General features: G+C 28.2%; 1 protein-coding gene across 10 annotated transcripts in view; it reads left to right on the top strand.

Annotated features, from left to right (window-relative positions):
* LOC143919269 (uncharacterized) overlaps positions 1-25,271 on the top strand; it is a 494,191-nt gene that overhangs the window by 161,392 nt on the left and 307,528 nt on the right. The window contains exon 5 of one of the 10 annotated variants that reach the window (XM_077441495.1): positions 12,154-14,238. The exons of 8 other annotated variants lie outside the window; for them this stretch is intronic. In XM_077441495.1, the coding sequence (XP_077297621.1) occupies positions 12,154-12,545 (392 nt within the window). In that variant the 3' untranslated portion in view covers positions 12,546-14,238. Of the gene's footprint in view, positions 1-7,775; positions 8,131-12,153; positions 14,239-25,271 lie in introns of those variants that run through there. One more of the 10 variants, XM_077441496.1, reaches the window with a different exon arrangement.

Here is a 25,271-nt window from a genome sequence, read left to right as displayed (position 1 = left end):
ATATTAATCCAACCTTAGAACTACATATGTATATGTATATATTGTTGTGAATAATGTACATATGTACTAGATCAAATTTAATGTGTGTTACACAAAAAAGAATCCAATTTTTATACGTTATTCATAATTTAAATATACATTCTTTATTTATTTTTGTGATGGGTGTATTTGTAAAACTTTGGGTAATTTAGGTTAAATAGTGACGATTGTATTGAAAAATTTAGCTCACAAAAAATAACTAGTTGTATAAGATTTACCATCTATTTGTTGTTGTTTGTTTGTGGGTGCTCAAATTGAGTTGTAAGTTCATATAGTTTTAATCAAAACTTTAAAAATCGTATAGATATGTTAAACGAGACTGAGTGAATAAGAAATCGGTTTTCAGGGTTTTTACCTTATAGGCCTTAAAGATATTGACACATTAATTTTTGAATTTATATTTGTGTTATTACAATAAAATTATTTTTCTGAATCATTCTCTACTGTGCCATTGTTAAAGTATGTATAATTCCATAGGTATTATATTTTTATAAATACCGTTTTTAATACAAATACATATAATCGTAAGTGTATAGAAAATATAGTGTATTTTGTGGATTTTATGTCACAAATAAAATGATTCAAAATCAGTGAATGAAATTTTTTTACTAGCTGACATTATTTCTTAAATAAATATATAATTATACTTTGGTTAAACTATCTTATTATTATTTAATAATTGAAAAGCAATGATTAGAAAATTGTTTTTCACTTTTTTTATTTGTAAATTCAATATAATGAATAAATTTTAATAAAATTACATATTGAATGTAGATTTTAATATTTTAGTTTTATATGTATGTATGTTTTTTGTTTTTGAAACAATTTTTGTTTTTATTTAGTTATAATTGCGATTATTAAGTTGTTATATCATACTTTACACATATATTATAGCAATATCCTAGTATGAACTGTGTTTTTATTTTAATTATATTCCTAGTAAAATATTAGTATTGATAAAACTGAATATGCAATATTATATAAATGGTACTACTTGCATCGAAAAATGTGAATATAAGCTGCTTGTAAATATTAAGTATTTGTTGTATCCGATGAAGATTTTATGATTAATTATTGACTTTTGTGTGATATATTCTAAAAGTCTGTATTGTTTTAGTTATTTTTGGTTAAATGATCACTAATGTTGAAACTTATTGCAGTGCTCATTTAATTTGCCATGTAAACGATTTTTACTCAAGTATTAATAGATGCCTTGTGATGTTTAATTCTTATCAAGAAATGGTAATCTTTGTTAATTCAATTGAATTTTTGTTTTGTAGTATCCTATATTGCGTCAATGAGAGGAAAGCCGCAATTGGTATATATGGATTATGTGTACAATCAAGAATATATTGGCAAGACCAAAATCAAGTGGTATTGTTGTCAATACAATAATTCTATGAAATGCAATGCTCGTGTATACACCAGCAACAATGCTGTTTTACAAGTTACCGGCCATCACAATCATAATCCTCCAAAATTATTTAGAACTTCATGTGGGAAAGTTCTAAAAATGTAATATGTACTGAGGATTTTTTTTTTCAATGTGATAAGTGATTATAAATATTGTTTTTACTTAATCTATGTACGTAGTAACAATAGATGAAGCTTTGTGATCATGCGAAAATTCGAGATTTGACTGATTCCAACTCGGAATCGATCACTGATCATGTTTTCATGATCTGGAAAAAATGTGTGTGTATGTGTGTATTTTGGAGATTTTTGAACACCGTTTGTCGTATCGAACTGAAACTTAGTATCGGTTAAACCGGAAGGCGTACTTTTACTCTAGAGATTTGACGTTTTTCTCAGAAACCTTTTATTTATTGAACTGAAATTTCATATATAAAAGTTTAAGCTCAATACCAAGTTATATATAAAATTTGGTGAACATCTGTCAACCGAAAGTGGCAGTTTACTCTTGTTCGATTTTTCTACTATTTTTTGCGACCCATTAAACATGTGTGCTCTTCACGAGAAAATTCAAGTATAATTCATATATCAATGTGATGACAATTAAAAAAAATCATCAAATTTAATTAACCGGAAGTGGGATTTTTTCCTCTTAGAAAAGTGAAAAATGTTGTGACCGCACGATTTTTTCCACACCTCTGAACATATCAAGCTGAATATTTATACAAATTTGTATTCTTTGTGTACTACCTTAGAGTTAATGAGGTTTTGGTCAGAATTCGTAAACCGGAAGTAGTAATTTTTATTTTCTTGATATTTAATTTGTATAATACTTAGTGATTTTAAGTAATAAAAAAAAATTAAAGATCAAAATCCGACAACCGGAATCAGAACTTTTGTCTTGTTTAATTTCCCCTACATTTGCGCTCAATTTATATCGAAAATGCTCTCATAGTCGGTATGTGTGAACGTGTATGTATGTTTAATTATCGAATTTTGTTTTGTAACCTTTTTATATTCCTCAAATACATACATAAAGTCGTAGAATGGTCACATCCGATTTTTTTTTTCAAAAGATTATTTACATATGTATATTATTTACATATTATCATAGCACATCTGTATTGTTTACATATTCTTGAAATTTTAGTAGGTATACAAATAGGCATCTCATTTTTAAAAGGAGACTAATTTAGCTAATTGTACAGACATATTCAAATTCAAGTTGTACATAAGTGAAAAGAAAACAGATTTTCGTTACATAATTATCCATGATATTTTGAAATACTAATTCGAATTAATTAATTAATTAAAATTTTGATAAGATTCTTGTAAAAAAATTGATTTGAAAAATTGAAAGGAGATTGCAATTTCGTTTCATTTACGTTTGATATAATACATATGTACATCAGCATATAAAAATATCGATTTCATATGTTTTAACTTTCTCATTGTAATTATGTTTTTTTTCATTTACCTCTTTCAGTGAAGGCCATTAAACTGGATGCTTTCGTGCCAAAAAGAAAGATTGCAAAGATTAACTATGATGGATATTTGTACACTCGAGAAAATATTGATATAGACAGTAATAAATTGTTATGGCTGTGTGAAAAAGAGAGTTGTAACGTCAGAATTCTTACAGATCGTGATAAAGTAGTGAAGATAGTTATTGGAAAACATACGCACTAAGAGCATACAGGGGCAATTAATGTTTTATAAAGGTTGCCAGAAATTTTTATTATTATTGAGTTTTATAATTTGTATGTTTGATGTAATTTGAGCCTAAATGATCGTTCAGAATTAGGTTATTCAAGTATGGAATAATTGACCAATTAATGTGTGCTCAAAATTATATATTTTTTTACTTTAAATTACTTGATATTATGTATATTTTAAGATTACATAAATTCGACTTGACTATTTCAGTTCATAGATTTTGTATGTCAAGAGTCAGAATAAGGGTAATAGAAACTAAAATATCGACATATAAATTGTGAACAGACATTTCATGGAACAAGTCATTGACGATATAGACGAAATACATCTGGCCGTAAATCTTCTGTATATATATATATATATGTATATATACATATATACATAAGTACTTATGAATATGTACTTATATATCTAAGATTAATAGTTGCAGCATTTATATTTTTTTTATAATTTTTCTGATAGCGCTTTAAAGAATTCGAAATCGAATTCCTAAAATTGCAGCTTATCAAATTTTATTATATGTTGAGATATCAAAAAGATAAGATTTTATTTTACTACATTGTATCAAATTGGATTTAAGGTTAGAATAGTTGTTCTTAGATGGTCCAAAGACCCGTTGGCAGTCGATGGGAAGACTTAAAGAGGTCCGTGATCAAGTCCAACTGCTAATTCTATTTTTCCATGTTTAATGGCGTCCATTCACTAATCAATTCCTGAACGATTTGATGTCCAAATCGTCAGAAAGCTATTGACAGTGGATTACATGATACACTGTTACATGAATTCAGTATTTTATTACATGTACTAGTTATACCAGATATGCGATTAATAAATGGTGATTTTTTTTATAACTGTTTTATTCTATTCACATGTAAAAGGAACCTGCTGTTTATCATTAGTTCAATCATATTTTTAGGACGAGCTATTTCGTTTTTGGTTTGGAATACAACGTTTGTTTGGATTTTAGTTGAGTTCGTCATATCAAATCGAGGTAGAAGACACCTTAAACTGAAGGGCTACACATTTTACGCTGAAAAGACCCATCCTCAAATTAACAAAGTGAGATGGCGATGCACCAGAAGGACCTGCACAGCATACGTGCACACTGTGCAAGACCGAATATTTGCCATTCAGGACAGACATTCGCATTTACCTCCCCTTACTCCTTACAAACCAATCACTTCTTCACCGTAGTCAAACATTTTCTCCACCAGTTAACTTGTACATCATTGTGTAAATATTTAGTTATAAGCTGTAAACAATTTTTAATGATGTATTATACGTCCGTTTCATTAATATGGAGTGTCATTCTCTCGATCTTGTTGCTTAACAATTTTTTTTCAATTTACGCAATTCTATTGAGTTCAATTTAGATTCATTTCTAATATTATTTTAAAGTAATTGCAATACACTTGAATCAGAAAATACGAAATCTATCCTAAAAAAGAATAATAATACAATTTATTTGTCATAAATGTTAAATTGTTATTATAACTTGAGATTGTGATATATGTGGTTAATTTGTAAATGTTTTATATATTTGTATATTTTTACCGTATTTATTTATTCGAACACAACAAAAACTGAAACTTCTAAGAGACGTTTCTTTCATATATGTATTTATTATCATTAAATTATTTTTAATACCTAAATATGTACACCAATTGGTGTACAGATTCATACAATCTAATATACATATATGTATATTAGATCAACTTGAATTGTACTTAAAATTGTTTTATTTTCTGTAACAGCATTGTGGCATATATATTTAAAAAGAAAGTGATTTACACCAATGATCTGAATGCTTAATATATTCAACATACATGTGTCAAATTTCTGCACTTGTTATGTAAAATTGAATACTTTTGAAAAGTGTGATATTATAAGATCTTTATACATTACATATATTTCTTTTAATTGAAAAGGCAATGCTCTGCTGTGGAAATTATTTTTCAATTTTACATATCTAAATACATATGTATATGTATGTATGTAAATGCAAAAATAATTAACCAATGCTTTTTAATATCTGTTTTCATCAATAGGGATACTTTCTCATATGCAATTTTAAATTTTGATTAACTTTCTAAAACCTTCAGTGTTTAGTATGTACACATTTTGAATTGAAATTTAAACTATTTATTTACGTGTATTATTGTGTGTTTATATAGGTGTATATTTATAATTATTATATATATGAAAAGCAGCATTAGTTGTTCCTAGTCGTTACTTTTATGAATAAGTTAAGAATCATTCCATTCATAAACTCAGTATAAATCATTTATCATATTTATATGTATGTACAATTGCATTTATTTTAAGGCGAAATTTGCATTTGTTCGATGTTAATATTTATTTGTAAAATGTATGTAAATATTATGTATTATAAAGTATGTGCATTTGTAAATTATTGTATGTAATGATGAAATAAAAAGCGACTGTTTTCAATAAAGTTCTATTTTTATGTGTTGTATTGAAATTAATTGAAAAATTTACAATATATGCCTTAAGTTTTGTTTTAAATTACGAACTTAACAATGTACGGATTGTTTGATATTTTCCACAGTATAAATATACAGCTTTGCTATGGATGTTGATCTTACAATATGATACAAATAGAACCAACGTGTACCATATTATGGAAAAGTACTTTATATAGAAAAGTGCTGATCCTCACCTTGTGAGTGTTGGCGCCGAACTGTATGCATTGAGATTTTATTTTAACTATAAAACCCCATTATCGTTGAACTAATACTGTGATTTTTAAAAACTATTCTAAGATTTATTTCTCCAAGTTTAATATTGAAAAACCTTGTTAAGAATTATGTTAAGGTTTAATATTTTTTTGTTTCCAATTTCATTATTTTAATTTTTGGTTGTTATTGTTTTTTTAGCAATTTTTTTCACAAACAACGCAGGTAAAATATCTTTGAGATATAATGGGGTAACGTTTTACAACAACAGCCCATCTAATGGAATCAAAAAGATTTGGAGGTGTTCAGCAAATTATTCTACCAAATGTCTAATGAAAATTCACACGATTTGTAATGAAATTGTTGATGTTCGAAAAGAACACAATCATTTAATTAGAGAAGACTAAACTCGAAATATAATATAAAATACAAACGAATTTTTCATTCATTTTTATTTGAAAACGCCATATTTTATGTTTTAGAATTTTCAACAGTTCATATCAAGACTATAAAGGCAGAACCTGACTTTCATCGAAGATGCTCTCTCGGTGTCGTAAATGCATAGAATAAGGGGGAATGAATGGGAAAAATTACTAATATAAGGGGATCGTTGCATTATAATTAAACACGCTTTACTCACTTATTTTTATGTACATTACTAGTTTTTAACTGGCTCTTTATAAGAGAACTTTTTTTTTTCAAAAGATGTTTCCATATAGTGAAAATACAAATGAATGTCTTTTCTTTATTTTTAACATAATCCCATTGAAATCCAAGCATTTTTGAGATCGAAATACGAGCTTAACGATTCTTTTGATGGAAATTTTCATTGGTTTAGATAATTTTGGGCTAAAAATATTTCTGGAAGGGCTGAAAATTAGATTCAGACTGTATGGTGGATGGTCCGACACCTCCCATCGAAACTTACCACTGTTCTACCTTTTTTGAGCAGATAATATAATATAAGCAAACGATTATTACTTATAAATTGACCCGCGTCATAGCCAATCTGTTTTTTTGGTGAATAAGACGTGACCAAGTCTCGCGGAGCCCGCCGTTATAATATATTAATCTGAAAATAGTCATTTATTTTTTTGTAAATCCAATCATAGAAATCGACACACTTTGGTACATGCTCTGGTCAGTTTTTGCCTTAAATATTGTAACAGGATATGCATGTTTTAAGATATGGTAAATTATTTATTAAAGTATCATACTTGTATAATTTTTTTCAAATTATAAACATTTATTAATTATTGGTGTTTTGATTGTATTCTTATCATTAAACATACATACATATATTTTTTTCATATTACAAGTAACTAACACACAAATTATAACATTTTTTTTATTCCTTGTATGTATGTATTTAGGTACATACATATGTAGATTGGTTTGTAATAAATAGTTTTGTGCAAATATTTTATACTACATATATTGGTACCATTCGTTCCTTAAACGATTGTATTTACACCATTTTTAGAACTGATTTATACGAAGTCGCTGAAAGGAAGAAAGTTATTGCTGTATGAGGGGTATACTTATGGTTTTAAAGGAGTGAACCACCATGGACATGAACGCTGGCGTTGTTCACTACAAGGATTTTGTAGAACTTCTACTTGTTTGGCATTTGTAATTGTTTTTAATGGCCACATTATTAGAAGAAAGAATGAACACTTTCACAAAAAACCAACACACTTTGAATTATTATAAATAAATAATTCTTGTTTGAGTTATATGTATACATTGCAATTATTGTGAACTGATGAAATGTCATCTAATAAAAATTACAGGTAATTTATTTTAGAATGTAGTTCATATATTTTGGCTGTAAACAAGATTCAATAAATTTTGTTTTTGGAAATTTGTCTTGAGATAGATGTTTTAACTGATTTGCTGTTATTATTACAGATTGGTTTTATATTAGGTCAACTCGTGGTTTTATCCAATTAGTTGTGGATAAATATGTGTTATGTGAGGATCGTCGACTCAGTACAGCCACAAAAATGATTTGGAGATGCAGCAAGAGATTCCAAAAGGGTTGTGCTTTTGTAATCCATTCGCGTCACGGTACATCTTTGAGTAAAGGAGTTCACAATCACCCAGAAACATATGATAATGATATCATGGACTCCAGGCGCATCGATCATATTGATGATCGCAATTACAGTATATCATCAGAATGCGAACGCATTTTTGATATTTCGGATAGTTAATATGTGAATATTGAGCAAATAATTGAATCTATATTCATATGTATATATACAAAAGAAAAAAATTAACTAATATATATAATATTTGTCATCGCTATTTTTTGTATCATAAATAAACTTGGTCTATGTTAGATTTAATCAAAATCCGTTTTGCCATCCTATAGTTTTTTGAAGAAATTTAAGCATAACGAAATTTTTTGTGTCCTTGGTGTAAACAATTTTTTTAGTATTGCACTTTTAATGCTTCTATTTTTTTTTTAAGTTTTCAGTTTTTAATATCCATTTTGTACAATTATAATGTTATATTTCATTCTTAACACTAAATTTTTTATTTTCCACATCTCTTCATGTTTCTTTATTTTAGGTAATCTTACTGACTCTGTTTCTTATACGTGTGTAATTTTTTAACAATATTATCAATTTATTTTCTTTTTCTTTGAAAAATATGCGATGACTTTTTATCATTCTATCTCATTGATCTCGATCAAAATTCGGAAAATACTATTTATGTAGTTTAGAATCCTTTTAAAATTCACATACAACCAACATTTAGTTTTGTATTACTGTTATTGTAAAGGATAATAAATTATTTCTTAAAATACATTCCTTGATTTTTTTTTATTCTAATTCAATGCATGCAAACTTTTCAAATTTCGTTTCATGCACATTTTTTTGTATTTGCATGTATTTATAAGAAATTTCCGCATATTTTTGTTGTCATTTTGCTATTTGAAAGAACTTATTGTTTCTATTAACATTTTAACTCTGTAGGAAAAGGACCCGACTCAAAAACTTTTTTCAAAAATTGTGAAATAATCTTGACAAAAAATATCATTTTTATCATGATTCAATTAGTATCTTCTTTTTCTAATGTCATATGATTTTTTTGAGTAATTCAAGATTTTGGTTGCCAATTCATGAATCAGGATTACATTCAAAATTTGAATATATAGTTTATTGTATTATATTTATTTATTGTCAATATGCAGCAATTTATTTGTAGATGGAAGTTGATATGTAAATACTGTTTCAGACATAACGATTATATCGAGAAACGGACGGGAGATTCTCTTGTCAGATGGATATGCCTATTGCTATTGCAAACCTTTAGTCGATGGAACAGTCCGGTGGAGATGCTCTTCAAAGATGTATGGCTGTAAAGTAGCCCTTTATACCAAATACGACAAACTGTTATACATCAGAAATACGCACACACACACCCCACCATATAATAAGCTAAAGGGACTTTCTCCATGTTATTAATTTACGTAAAATTTGTATATATATATTTATGATTTTTTTTCCCCACCCAGACAAATATTAATGGAACATTTTGAGTTGTATTTTTAACAGATCTTAACAGAATTTGAATTTTTAATGGCATATTTTCTAAATAATGAATTTAATTTAACAAACTTTCTTTTGAAAGTTTTAGTTATGATTATGGACAAAAAAAATTGTTTTTTGTAACAAAATATTTTTTATTAATTAGGGCCCATTAAAAATGTCATTCATTTAATTGTTATGTAATAATTCACTGCATAATTTATATTAATCTTTCATTAAAAATAACCTCGTTGGGTCTAACTTTATTTACCGATATCTGGGATATTGATGTTTGCCTCATTGAGAAATATTAACTTAACCATGTAAAAATCGTCGATTAATTGAATGCTGGTCAATTGCGGTTTAATGAATGGACACCTATTCCTGTGATAGTTATTTTTTTATTCTGTTAATTTCTAGATTGAGATTTTAATCTGTAATATTGCATTCAATATATCGTAAAAATTCAAAATCTGCGATATCCGTGAATGTCAGCTGAAACAGCAAAAGGCCTAGCATGTAATATAGTTTATTTTAATTATGTATTTAAATTAATTTAAGATTAAGAACTCTAGTCTTGGGATGGATGCACTCTTTAAGTTATGATAAGGGCTGTGGAGCTGATTTCGCGTTTATTTTATTTTTTAACTGTGAATATATGTATACTATCGAATATGTAGGGCTATGTTTGTGATGAGAGTGGCTCATGAGTGATGTAGTGTTTCTATCTTTGTCTTTATCTGATGTTTAGGTCAAATTAATGAGAAGAATGACATTTATCGAATCGAAATGATTATGTTTTATTTTGTTTCATGTGTGCATTTATTCATAAAAAGTACAAAATAATAAAAGAAAAATAAGTTCAATTAAAAATGAATGATTTACATGAGCTCACTATATGTACATAAATAAATATATGCGTCACTGTATTATAGATATTCGAAAATTAGCCAATTTATCCCATAATTTGGTGAAATTACGTCTGTATTTACTTGGAAATGTTACAGAACAGAAACAGAAATGGGAAAACAAATCAATTTGACATTTTTAAAATCGGAGCCGGAGTTGTGTTTTTTTTAACGACTTCACAGCCCTGGTTATAATGCGTGTAAAATGTATTTATATTATATTTTTCATCCAAGTGTATTTTCTTTCATACACAATACTACAGTTATTATTAGAGATCTATAATGTTAGCATTTTGCTAATTTTTTTATATTACTATCCCAATAATTATCATTTTTCATTTATTATGTCTGCTTTAATTGTATGCTTTTCATAAATTGTGTTGTTAAAGTATTGATCTTTATTTAAAATTGATCTTTATTTTGAAAATGATATCTAAAAGAAATATATGCTAAAACTGAACAATATCTTTGTTATTAAATGCTAAATGACTTATGAAAATGTTAAAATTGAAAAATATGCAATAGATGCTTAAATATGGGTCTCTAGTTATTATACATATGAAATGTACATATGTATATAAATTTTTTAATCACAAATTTCACAGTGAATACATGCTGAAAATTGATGAACTGTACAATGTTTGTGTTTATGAACAATTATTGATTATATATGTTACAAACAATTATACCTACATACATCTACCTATATATATATATATATATATATATATATATATATATATATATATATATATATATATATATATATATATATATATATATATATATATATATATATATATATATATATATATATACATTCAAATAAATGTGTATGTGAATCAGTAGCGTGCTGTCCATATATGTAATTTAACGTAAACCCTCCTCCCCCTTAATGCAAATAGTATTTTGGTTTCGGTTTAAGCTCTGCATGAATCATATGTATGAACTGCACGCTACCGAATTATGTATTAATTATACATATAATTATTTCCGCATTTTCAATCTGCCATAAAGTTGGAAATATTACAAACATTTATATGTTTTATGTGTTCAACGATTTTAATGACTGTTAAGTTTTTCTCGTGTAATATTTAACTTAAAATTAAAATTGTACTTTGTTCATTAAGATTAATTATTTTTACTCTCACATTTCCTTTCACTAAAATATTCATTCTTACAAACAGTCATATGGTGTAATCAGCACACATATAATCCTCAGTTATGCATTTCATTTCAAAGATTTAATTTTTTTTCACAATCCTTGTGTCTTAAGAATTATTCCACTGTGGAAAAAAGGTTCTTAGATTATTTTATTTTATATGCATATGTTGCAGTTGCTTAATTTGCAGTTGCATAAGGGCAACGACCGTTAATAGCTGATCCTCTTGATAAACTTCTGGTTGACTTTCAATAATTTTCGAAATACTTTCAAATTTATTGTTCCGATTCATTATTAAATAAAGTAAAAAAGGTACATATGCAATGTTTGCTCCAAGCTGTGCAGCAAAGTTAACACTTGATGGCTTCTGCGCAGTTCAAAACTTTTAATACTTAATTATTCATTAATTTATCTTTACGTTCGACCATTGGCGAAGAATGACCACTAAACAAAATGCTTAATCAGCCATTGTGTTCAACCACAAACATTTATCGATTTAGTGTGCTCGGCCCTTTTATTACCTACACAGATACCATGAAAAGGAACGGAAGATTGAAAGGGGAAACATTGTACGTACAATGAATGTGAAATTAATTAAAGTTGATGTGCAGTATTTTCAATTATTTAGTAAATATCTTATTTGCATATATATTTTTAATAATAAACTTTTTTTTTTGTAGTTGTGGATCGAATTGTATCACAGATGCACAGGGATCAACTTTTACATGATGGATATAGGCTTCGCAGAGACAGAATTTTGGCTAACGGAGATGTATCATGGAGATGTACTCAAAAAAAATGTTCTGGGCGTGTGAAAGTAAATCAAAATAATGTTATCGTTGTTGTATCTGAACATAATCATGCATCAGATCCTGATCGAAATGAAGCATTCAAGATCGTAGCAAAAATTCGTCAACAAGCTATAATGACCAATGAGAAACCTCTCCAGATAATCCAGCAAGCCGAAGCCGGAGTTTCTTCAGAAGTAGCAAGCAATCTTCCAAAATACACGGCTTCTAAACGTTTGATTCAACGACAACGAAATCGACATTTCTCGTTTGCTCAATGCTGAGCGTCATGGTCATTTCTATCATCTGGGATCTGTTAGATGAGCCTCCTCTACTCCACCTGGTCCTGATCCTGGTCCAAGTTGAAAACAGCGCTTAGAGACGATTTCGTCAGTTCTTTAATGTGGTCTGACCATCTTATGGGAGACCATCCTCTCTGCTCCGGTGAATACCAGCTTCTTGGCTATATGTCCAAAGTAGGAAAGAATTATTTTTATACATGTTGTGGAGAAAAGCTCTGAAACTGTCAACTCTTTGAGGATGGAGATCTTGCGGTTTGTGAATAGTTTTTCTAGACCCAGGTGTTTACTTTCTATTTCTACCAGTGGTGGTTCGTGAGAATTCATAGTGGAGGTGAATCGGGTTGTAGTAGCTCATTGACCACACTGGTGACCAAATGCAAATAAAAAAATAGCATGCGTGAGTGCTACACTGGGAAAGATGAAGCCTCGCAGTCCATATGGATGACAAAAATAGAATGCATATGTAAAATAGTATGCATAATATACTGGAAAAGCTGCAGACCACAACCTACATATAAAGACGAGCCGACACTGATCTCTACTCTACAAAGTAGTTCAGTCATTTCATCCTTATTGCTGGCCATTAGCGTCATGTCTTATATTAAAACTCTGCCGCCTGTTGTTATACCACTTTTCCATCCGTCCAGTACTCTGCTCGTTATGTATTCCCATATATGTATATTTAGACCTCAGGAGAAAATATGCATCCCTGTCGGACGATTTTGCACTTGAAATGTTTCCGAAAGAAACTCGTTCATTCTTACTGTTGCCGTGTTCTGTATATATAAATCATGAATGAGTGTTATCAGTTATTTTGGGACACCCATCTCTTCTAGGACCTTCTATAGGCAGTTCCAATTGACACACTCAACAGCTTTTGTGTAAATGTGAGGCATAGTATATTACGATATTAATCGACACTAAGCGTCCCCAAATTTGAGTCTTTGGTATCGTAATTTCAGATTTACTTAAACCACCAAGGAGCGAATATTTCTCCCTTTGATATTCCGGTAACAAATATGTCACCGGAAGAATGTGTGTTCAAAGTCTTTCTGAAGTATTATTGGTGGATGTCTATTCCATCTGAGACATAATTCTAGAGTAAATCTTACAACGTATTATTGTGATGAGAATCTAAGTATGCACGTTAGAATTATGCTGGCTTTTGGTTTCATTCTGTAGTTGATTTTCTCGTTGTATTTGAAGATTTGATAAACAGCTGATAGAACTCTGTGATGACCCTTTCATTGGCAGAAAGAGAATAGGCCAGAATAGACACTTAAATCCAAGGTTTTGTTTGGATCTACATATTAGAGTTTGAGTAGTCGACAACCTTTCTTGAACGGTTAAAGACTGGTTTCGCTCTTCCCAACAAATTGTAGATTGAAACCTACAAACTAATTTAGAGCAAAAGCAAGATTATTGTAAATTGAAAATACAGAAGCTCATGCAGACTTCAGTTATCTGTTGTTATCCACAGGCCTCCAAGTGCAAATAAATACAATAGTCTTTCAGTCTTCGATTTAGACGAAAACCGCAAGTTTTGATTCCAACATATTGCCATGAAAATGGATTACTTGCTAGGATCTAATCTGCGGGTTTTGACAGGACGCCGGGTCTGGCTTTTTGTATTTTCTATTGTCATATTCCCTTCTCTATTATTATATGTATTGCTAAAAATAAAATAAAATATAGATAATATTATTATTTTACATATATAGATTAGGCATTTCTAGAAAGCACCATCTGTATTAAGACTAACCAAAAATGTGTAAAGGGTTGAGTTGTCTAAGGCAGAGGTCTCTTGTAAAATAGTAATTAGAAATAATTAAATTAATTGTTTTTCGATTTTAAATTAAAAAAAACTATTGAAATAAATCGTTATTTATAAAAATATAAACACATGTTAATATTTAAAATAAAATATATAACACTATTTTCAAAAATTTCATTCATCTAGGGAGGAAGGGATAGTTTATATTTACCATTTGTCATTTTTACAGAGATTTTTGCAATTTGAGATTTGTTTTCGGGTCAGAAAAAAGTGGCCACAGGCAACATTCTGGCCAATGAGTTTTAGTTTGGGGACTCTTGGTCTAAAAATTATCTTTTGATTTATTGTAACTTCGCACTCATTTGATGTGAGTTTGTTTTTCAGAAGTTAAGTTTATCACATCAATGCAAGGAAAAGAACTCGTTCTGCTAGATGGCCACACATTTTTCCGTAAAAGAGTTCTAACTAACGGTACAACCACTTGGAGATGTTCTGTACGTAAATACTGTAATGCCGTTGTTCATATAAATAATGGTTCGATTACGTATGCTAAAAATATACATGATCACCCGATTCGGAAATTTTTTGTCACTCCGAATGGCACATATGTCCCATTAAGATAAGATTAAAAAAAATATATATTATTTTATTTATATTTAAAAGACGCAACACTATGTAAGAAAAAATATGCATGGTTGCCATGGTGTGGAGTCGTCTTTTTGGCCATTGACAGACTCATAATGTATGCAAATATTGAATTACTATCGGAACACATAGGGTCATGTTTGCGATGAGAGTGACTCACCAATACTCAATGTATGTATGCAGATCCAAGACGTCATGTTTCTATCTTTGTCTTTATGTCATGATTAGGTAGTGAAATAAAATATTTTTTTTATCTATGAATAAATGCATTCTTAGGCCATCTTAGGCCACAATCAAATGTAGGCCATTGTGGCGCATTAGGTCCAAAACTATGAAATAAATTATTGAAATATACATATGTGCATATATCCATTAAATAAAAAAAATATCAAAAGAAAAAAAAGTAAAAGTTAATGATTTACGTGAGTTTGCTCATACCATAGGCAGATCTGAGGGGGATACCATGCCCCCTCCATGAACGAATTTAATTTCATATGTATACATACATATGTACGTATTTACATAGACGGGACTAAGCTTAATGCAATATAAAAGTGATCATTCGCGCTATTATCTATGCCAAAAAGATTAGATTATTTGATTATTATTTAAACTTCAATGTCCCCCCCTCTTGACTATTTTCTGGATCCACTAATGGCTTAAATATACATATGTATGTATGTATATATGTACATATATATGACGAGATTCGTCAATTCGAGCAAATTCATTCCATTGGTGGGTGAAATTACGATTGTATAATAATGTACTTGAAGTGATCTAACCCATATAGGAACCAAGATGGGAAAACAAAAAATAAATTTGACATTTTTAAATTCAGAGTCAGAATTGAAGTCTTATTTTTACATACCTCTTCTTACTTTTTATAACGACTCCACAGCCCTGATGGTCATTCTGTTTGCAAAATTTTAAAATCTATAAAAATGGAGAAAAAAAAACATTTCTTTCTTTAAAATGTTTTTCAAATGATCATGTTTATAGCACGTTTAAGAAACTGAAACCTAAAAATTCTTATAATATATAAAGATAATATCATATAATATACACTTGTGTTTTTATTTTGTTGTATAATTATTAGTCTTTTTATTTTGTTGTATAATTATTATATTTAAATTTATTTTTGTTGTATAATTATTATAATTGATAGTATAATTTCACCAACTCACCAGTATCGAACAATTTATTTCACTAATCAGTATCAGTGAAACTGTAAAGCACTGGTCGCCAAGTGGGCTTTTTTTGAGCATAGTTCAATTTCCTATTGGCTTAGTTTTTTTCTATAATTGTAATTTACAGGCACTTTCAATATAAAATATAATATGTATTTTATTAAAATTAATAAACAAGTACTATGTATTGTAATAAAATAAATCAATAACAATGTAAATATTTTTGTTGAAAATATTTATATACATTGTTTACTAACCCGGATTCAGTCGAAAACATCACCGATTTTCATAGTACATACATAATAGAAAATGATCGTTGAATCGTAAAGCGTTCTACATACATAAAAAAACCTTGTAAAAAGCTCAAGTCTGTACTACTCAACTGTCATATCTTATAATTTATCAAATATATTTCAGTAAAATTATTTTCACAAATATAACCACTGGAAATACAGATTGACTGAACTGTACTGCCCTTCTTGATTATTTTTCAATATAATGAAAATAGCGCTTAATTTAAGAATTCTATTAAATTTATTTAATTATGTGTTTATTGCATAAAATTAGAATAATTATAAAAATGTAGTTGTTTGATATGTATGTATGTACAAATGTATATGTACTTTTGAAGTAAAAACTTTTGCAACATGATATATATGTATATTTTTTTTGTTAGAATTTATTTTTAATATGTTATAATTTTTAATATATATTTTTAAATTTAATGTATTTATTTATTGTTTTTATTTATAAAAATTACAGTTGCCACATTCATACAATCGAAGAAAAATAAAAGACTCGTGTTGCTTGATGGTTATACTTATTTTGCTTTGAGTACCAGTGCCAATATCATAACGTGGAAATGTTCCACTCATAAATCGTGCAATGCTAAAATTCGCACACAAGAAGACGTTATAACCAATATTGCTAATAAGCATAATCACGAACGGAGAAAATATATAATAACAAATAATGGTATTCATGTTTTTATGTAATGATTGTTGTCGTTTTTATGGATTTTTGATATTATTTAAAATAAGAAAAATAAAAAATTTTGGTGAAATGTTTTTATCTGCAAAATTTTAAAAATTCAACACATGTTTAATATAAGTTTACTAACAATGATTTTATTAAATATGTAACATGTTAATGTTTATAATATAAAGTTTTTTCAAAAAATATATTTTATTTGAATATAATTAAGAATGAAATTTTATATCAGATAAAATGGATTTATAATTTTTAGCATGTTTTCAAGATTTACTTTATGTAATGACTGATTATCGCTTGCGCAATAATCATTGTTTTTTCGAATAAATACCAGGAATATATGTAAGTGTAGTTCCAATTTTATTACGTAATCAATTTAATCCTTCACCCTCCTTCCTTTTATTATAATTTTCAGTTTGCAGTACAGACACTACATACATAAATATTATTCTTATAATTCCTTTACACAGTATAATGGTAATTACGATACTGTTTCATTAATAGGTTTATTTTTATATACATATGTATATATACGTACATATATGTACATACATACATGTACGTACAAATTGTTTTACATTTTTATTTTCTATATATTTTTTAACTTTTTCATTTTGTTGTAGCTATTTTTATATTGTCGTCAAAAACTGGTGGACGTTTATTAAAATACGGGAATTATACATTCTCTAAACATATAACTCTAACAAGTGGAAATATAAGATGGAGATGTTCCTCACACGCGTGCAAAGGATGTAAAGCTAATATCCTTACCAAGAATGATATTATTGTTAAGTTGAAGAACAAACATCATCACACTCCTAGCTTTGCCAACATTGAACAACTACGATATTGAAATCACATGGAGCAAATTATGATATACATATGTAGTCTGAGTTTGAATTTGTTTATTGAAATTATTGTATTGATTGCTAACAAAACATATTTGGTTAGTGAAGTCTAAATTTTCCAAGTTTTTTAATTAGGCTTTGTTTTTATATTTTGAAATAACGTTTTACTTTGTGTAAATGACAGTTGATATATTTAATATACTAATATTTTATTCACAAATTCAGAGTGTTTTCATAAAGTCATATTGTTTGTTAACCCTTAGTGCCAGTGTCAATTATCAATTTTAGATACATACATACAATCCTTAATTTTTTTTAATATTTTGTAGAAATAGACATAAGTGACATATTGTGTAATTATAAATATGTATGTATATTTTATTCCTTTAAAAAACAACGAAGAAAAAATTATTTTATCATAATGTGTATCATTTTAATTTTACAGTCGTGTATATGACATCTCAAATGGGAAGACCGCAAATAGTATTCAACAGTTATACATACAGTAAGAATACCTTTTTAGTAAATGGTTATACTAGATGGAGGTGTTCTATGACTCGTCGAAAACACTGTAATGCTTATCTCCATACATTGGATAATACTATAAAATTTTTACAAGAAACTCACAACCACAATCCGCCTAAATTGTTCAAAGGTGTTGATGGAAAATATATGCGTTTTCGTTGATGCATTTGCCTCTTAAAATTTACAAATATATTATTTAGACAACTAAATAATTAGTAATTATCAATATAACTTTCATTTTCATATAATATTTTATTAGTATTCAAAATAAAATATGTAAGAGCAGGGATTCCCACGAATACTCATTTCTAATATTACCCTATGATTAATTTTTATATTTGTGATTTGTACACAGTATTTTTCATTAGTGATTGTGATACTTTTTATTAAGAGTTTGTTCGAATTAGTATTATGAATACATGATATATATTTCTAATTTGCGTTTTTATTTAATACGGAACTTATTTATTCATAATGGATTTTGCAGGAAAAACACAGGTTAAATATTATCTTAATACTAATTGATATTATATATATATTTTTTTTGTTTTTGTTTTAGTTAAGTTTTTAAAGTCCAGAAGAGGTAAAGACCAAGTACTGTATAACAAGTTTATGTATTGTCGTGACAATCACTTGGCTAATGGTTCCACGCGATGGAAATGCACAATGTTAAGTTTATGTAAAGCATATATACATACTAAAAATGGTACGATTACAAAGATCAATGAAAATCATTCGCACAGTCCTCGAAAACTCTTCATAACTGCCAGTGGACACTATTGGAAGTTGGATTAGACATTATTGTATATACATATGTAGTTATTTCGTATGATGAATTCGAATCATTGCGAATAAAATTTGTCGACTTATTGATAAATTTTGAAGATGTATTTCATACACTTGAATATGTATTTCTTTTACATGTTTTTCAATTCTCAGATAAAACAATAAAATTTGCACCAAAACCAAAAATCGCCATTTTAATTGGTCATTTTTATCTATCAGAATTACATACATTGGCTATGTCGTTTGAGCTTACATATGTTCTAATATTTATAACTATGTAGAATGTATATTTTAACTCTCTTCCATTTGGGCCTCGCTGTGATTTTATTTTTATTTATATTTTGTTTTATTTTATTTTACTTTTTCTTTCTCCTTTGTATATTTTTATATACTATTTTAATTTTGTTCAGTGTAAACAAAGAATGGGATTTATGGATTTTATTTTTAATTTTTACACTTTTGTTATTTTTTTTCTCTCTGAATGATGTATTATTTTATTTTACCACGTTTTCTGCTTTTGCTTTTTTCCTTTATTTACAGTTTACTTGTTTTTATATCTTTTTCAAATGTAGGCCATTGTGGCGCATTAGGTTCTTCCTGTAATGCCACAATGGTCCAAAACTATTAAATAAATAAATAAATAACTCTGTCAAAATGGCTTGTTGATTGACTTGAAAGATTTAACCTCTATACGTATTTATTTTATATGAACTTTATCTTGTATTTATTTAAGGCTTTTTTCTTTTTTTTTACAATAAAAATGCTACTTTTGCTAAAATGCTAAAATGCTATTTTGTTAAACACGTAATAAAATCATTTTAATACATGTACATTTATATCTTTATTATTTATATGCCTATAATATTTTGTTATGTTGTCATGTACATATGTATGCATGTATGTACTTTTCTACATATGTATGTATATATGTACATATTTATTTAACATTTATTTATTTAACATATTAGCCAAAGTGACATTACAGAGATCTCCAACGCGTCACTGTGGCCGGTCATTCAGTAATAATAACATCATAACAGTAATAATAACTTATAAAAATAACAATATTGACACAACATCATTAAAATCATAAAATCATAAAAAAAAAAACATAGATAAAGTAATAACAATCATTCATATTTATAATAGGCAAAATCAACCACTGGCATTCCTCAACAACCACTCAACCAGATTAGTATATTTTATATTGAAGAGGTCAATTTCACCAGAAATCCGGTTGAGCAGATATATAGCCCTAGATATAGGAGCCGTTGTCAACATATTTGTGCGAGCCACAGGAGGAACAAACAAATCACGATATCTCAAGTCCCTGAATTTGCTAGGTGCATTAAACCTAAATTCATTTAGAACCTGAGGATTGTGAATTATCCCATTCAACAGCTTAAAAAAGTGCCTTCCCAGTAACATATTCCGACGAGACTCCAATGAGTTGAAACCTAACGCCCCTAATAGGAATGCACTAGGATATAGCCAAGGATAATAACCATACTGTTTCAAATAAAGATATCTGAGAAACCGTTTTTGGATTCTCTCAATCTTCAATGAATGAGTTATATGGGTAGGATTCCATATAATAGAAGAAAATTCTAGAATACTACGTACTAAAGATTCATAAAGAATTTTAAGCACCAACGTACTCTGGAAAGGTTTGCTAACTCTTAGTAAGAATCCCAGCATTTTTGTGGCTCGCAAACAAATATTGTCTATGTGTCGTTTAAATTGAAAATTATTCGAGAACAAGACCCCCAAATCACAATATTCATCCACAAACTTTAATTCAACACCACTTAGGCGATATGGATAAATCAAGCGATTTGAAGATCTTGCCACATTGAGAACACAGCATTTTTGAATGCTAAAAAATAATTTATTATCGACAGACCAACTTGACAGCGCATCTAAGTCCAATTGGAGAAGGGCTGCGTCACTATATATATATATGTAACGAGGAAAAATTTTGGAACGACTATTTTAGTAGCCTCCATGAGCTGAGACGTGTCCGTTAGGGTAAACGGACTACCAGTCATATGAGAACCAGCTAACATATAATAAACCAGTAAACATATAATAAGCCGAAGTGAAATGCAAATTTCGGAATTCCCACTATGGACCTAGTGTAAAACTTTCGTAATATTGGAACGTTAAATAAAAAAAAAAATCGATTTAAAGAATATTTCGTGCCTCCAACCAATCTATTTATCTCGATAAAAATCACGAAAAAGTGAATTTTTTCGCATATCTGATTTTTTTAGAAAAGTTAGTTTTTTTTTAACTATTAAAAAAAATAAACTCTCAATAGTCACCTATTGCAGTTTAATTGGTTCGATTATGATTACGTTTGATAGATTAACGAGAATTTAAAGTCGTCGTTTTGTCAGAAGCTCGCATACAAAGCGCGTCCCGTTTACAACCAGGGTTGCCAGACGTCCCTATTTGAGCGAGACTGTCGCGAGTTCAAAAGACAAATCCCGAGTCCCGCATTCCCTCTCAAAATCCCGACTTAACAAAATTTGTATATGTACAAAAATGTACGTATATACCTATAGTTAAAAAGGCTCGCTTAATTTTTGTACAGAAATGGTTCAACAAATTCAATCATAAGTTTTGTCCTTGAAGCCAAACATGAAAATCGAATTTTCGTCAATTGAAGAATTTACAAAACAATTTCTTGCAATATTGATCTTCCATACGAAGATGTCTGTATTTTTAACAATTTTTTACTGAATAAACTAAAGTAAACTAGAAAAAAACAATATATGAGAAATGGATTGAATTTTTAAAGATCATTCCGCTGGCATTAATTTGAATGAAATTGTGGGCCACATACTCTCAATTCCTCATTCAAATGCAATTTGCGAAAGAATATTTACTCTAATGAGTGGAGCCAGGAGAAAGGAGAGAAACAGATTACTATCAAAAACCGTATAAGTTGAATTAATGACCAAATAAAATTCTGATCACAATAAAATTGATTACAAAAAAATGACTAAAAAAATTTAAAAATTCAAAATGTATGTACATATATTGGGTCTGCTGTGCGTTATGTCAAATCAAAATACCGACAAACAAATTGCTTACATGTGCCAGAGAAACAGAAAAACTTATTGTTGATAATGGACCGTCACAAAACAATTGTTAAGTTCATTAATAAGTGTCCTCCAATATGTTTAATTTGATTAATAAATTTTAGTCAACGGGCACTCACAATACACAAATGTCAAGACTGTATGGATTGAAAAATGCCAGGCCACCCTCATATGTATACATATGTAGATATGTATGTAGATATCAGATAAATATTTACATATCTCGAACAAAATTGCATTTATATACATATGTATGGATATTAGGTTGATATCAGTTGCTTGCTTAACGTATTTGTTACACCCGTGAAAGTGAATTTTGTGAGAGTAACTTGTAATTGAGCAGCTTAAAAATTAATAAAGTGTTTTTTTATGTTTTACAGCAGTTTTTATGCTGTCAACAAGGGGAAAACCTCAAATTTATTACAAAAATTATACATACGTCAAAAGTTCCATTTTGGTAAACAATTTCGAGAGATGGAAATGCAGTACATCTTCAAAGTGTAATGCCTATCTTCATACAAAAGATAATACAATTATAAAAATATGTGGAGAACACAATCATGGACATGTCAAGAGCAAGATCCATTTAATACGTTAATTAAATATCATTTCAATTCGTTCGTAAGTAATGTAAAAATCAACGCGTTTTCTACTTACCTATAGATTAGTAATTTTATATGATTTGAGTACTTTGCTGAAAAAAATTGTCTCATGGTAAAAGTCGCACTATCTAACATTTTCTTTGGAGGATGTGCGTATGTATGTAGGTAGATACATATGTACATAGATAGTAAAAAAATTGTGAGCTCTCAAATGCATACATATGTACAACAACAAACAAATCGTTTTGACTTTCAATGTTTTGTCTCAGATGTTGTATTCAATAAAAATCTCTTCCACCATTTTTCGTATCCTTCAAAATTATATATTAACTATGTTTCACATAAATCTATAATGTCGAATTTATTTTTAGCGACTTTTGTAAGGTCTAAAAGAGGTTATCCGTTAATATTGTATAATGGACATACATACAGGGGTAGCCGCACACTTGTAAGTGGATACAAAAGTTGGAGATGCAGTCGGTGGACTTCTTGTAAAGCCTATATTCACACAGAAAATGATTTGATTATAAAGTTGAGTGTAGTTCACAATCACCAGCCGATCAATGTCGTCCAAACAATGGACGTTATATATCCTGTCACAAATTAAGTCAGATTTTTTTTTGATTTTACTCAATCTAAAAATTTTATGCATTCAAGTAGTATAATTTATATTTTTTTAATTTATAAGTGTTATGAATTTTTATGTACATATGTGTATACTTATTTTTTTAATTGTACTATAAAATTTTTAATCGTGCTATATCAAAGTTTTTTCAGTTCGATTCTGACATTAAAATCATTTGTTTTTGTAATTATAAGAAAATAAAAAACACATCGATAAAAAATAACGAGTTTTATTTTCTAATTAAGTTTCCATTTTGTATCCTTTGAATAAAAAATAGTATAAACAATTCAATCAGCAATTGAATATTAAGAAACATTCATACATATCTAATTTCCTATTTATGTCTATCGACAACAGCAGACACACAATTCTATACATTTACGACTCATTGTTATTCCATTCACAGGACAATCTGGACTAAGAGATGATTCCATAACAAAAATGAATCATTTTCCTGACTTTTGTCCTAAAGATAAACATGGGAGATCAAAGCGAAAGCGTTGCAAGTATTGTTGGAATGAAAATCGCATACGGAAAGATTGTATTTATTACTGTAAAAATTGTACAGATAAACCTGGTCTTTGTTTGACTCCCTGCTTTAGTTTGTATCATAAATATATCTGAAGACAATTTTCCTAGTTTTATAAGTATTAATAATAAATCAGTTGAACTGTACATAAATAATAATTTTATTCAAATTGTAAAGTAAATAATTATTAAATTATTAAATTAAATTACATAATTTGTATTGATTTTAAATAATAAAGCTATTGAAATAATTATGTAATTTATAAATAACAAATAGAAATAAAGATTTAAATAATATTATGACACTATTTTTAAAATTTTCATTTATTTAAATCTGTGGTATCCAACCTATACAAAGAATGAGGTTCAAATAAGAATATTTTATGTACTAGGAGGACCGGGCTAGACCAGATTCTAAATTTCAGACTTCTAGAAGTTTGCTGGTGTTTATATTTACAATTTATGGTTTTTAGTCCAATTCTTACGATTGAGAAAATGAATAAAATATTGACAATAGTTTTTCTGCACAAAATAATGAAATAGTATTAAAAAAATATTTTTGACACAAACCATTTCAACATCCATATACAAATACAAAGATTGTGTGAAAATTTGTTTTTTGAAAAAAATATTTTTTATTTTCAATTTAGGTTCCAGTGACATTACAGATTTCCCTAATATGACATTAATGACCAACGATTTTCTTTAAATGATCATGTATTGAATGGCTTCGTACCACAAAACTCCCCACATTTTGTTCCATAATTTTATTAAAATCAATAGGGGTTATTTTTTATTAAAATGTATAAAAATCAATATTTGTAAAATTCCATATCGCATTACATATAATATTTAATTGGATCCTAAACGCGTAACAAGTTATATTTTCATCAGAATAATTGATTAAAAGGTTAAGCAGAAGCGTATCATGAAGTTAGATATTTTGTAAATTTGGTCAAGTGACATAATTGTTTTAATGTCGAAGTGACAAGTCACATTAGACATTAAAAAATTATTGTCAAGAATATAACTAATGTAAATAAAAAGGATGACCACTAATTGGTATTATGACTTTTCCTCTAAGATTT

The sequence above is a fragment of the Arctopsyche grandis genome, chromosome 11 (genome assembly GCF_051622035.1).
Source record: "Arctopsyche grandis isolate Sample6627 chromosome 11, ASM5162203v2, whole genome shotgun sequence".
Lineage (NCBI taxonomy): Eukaryota > Metazoa > Arthropoda > Insecta > Trichoptera > Hydropsychidae > Arctopsyche > Arctopsyche grandis.
The sequence above is the reverse complement of the archived record's forward strand: the minus strand, read 5'-3'. Positions and strand labels throughout refer to the sequence as shown.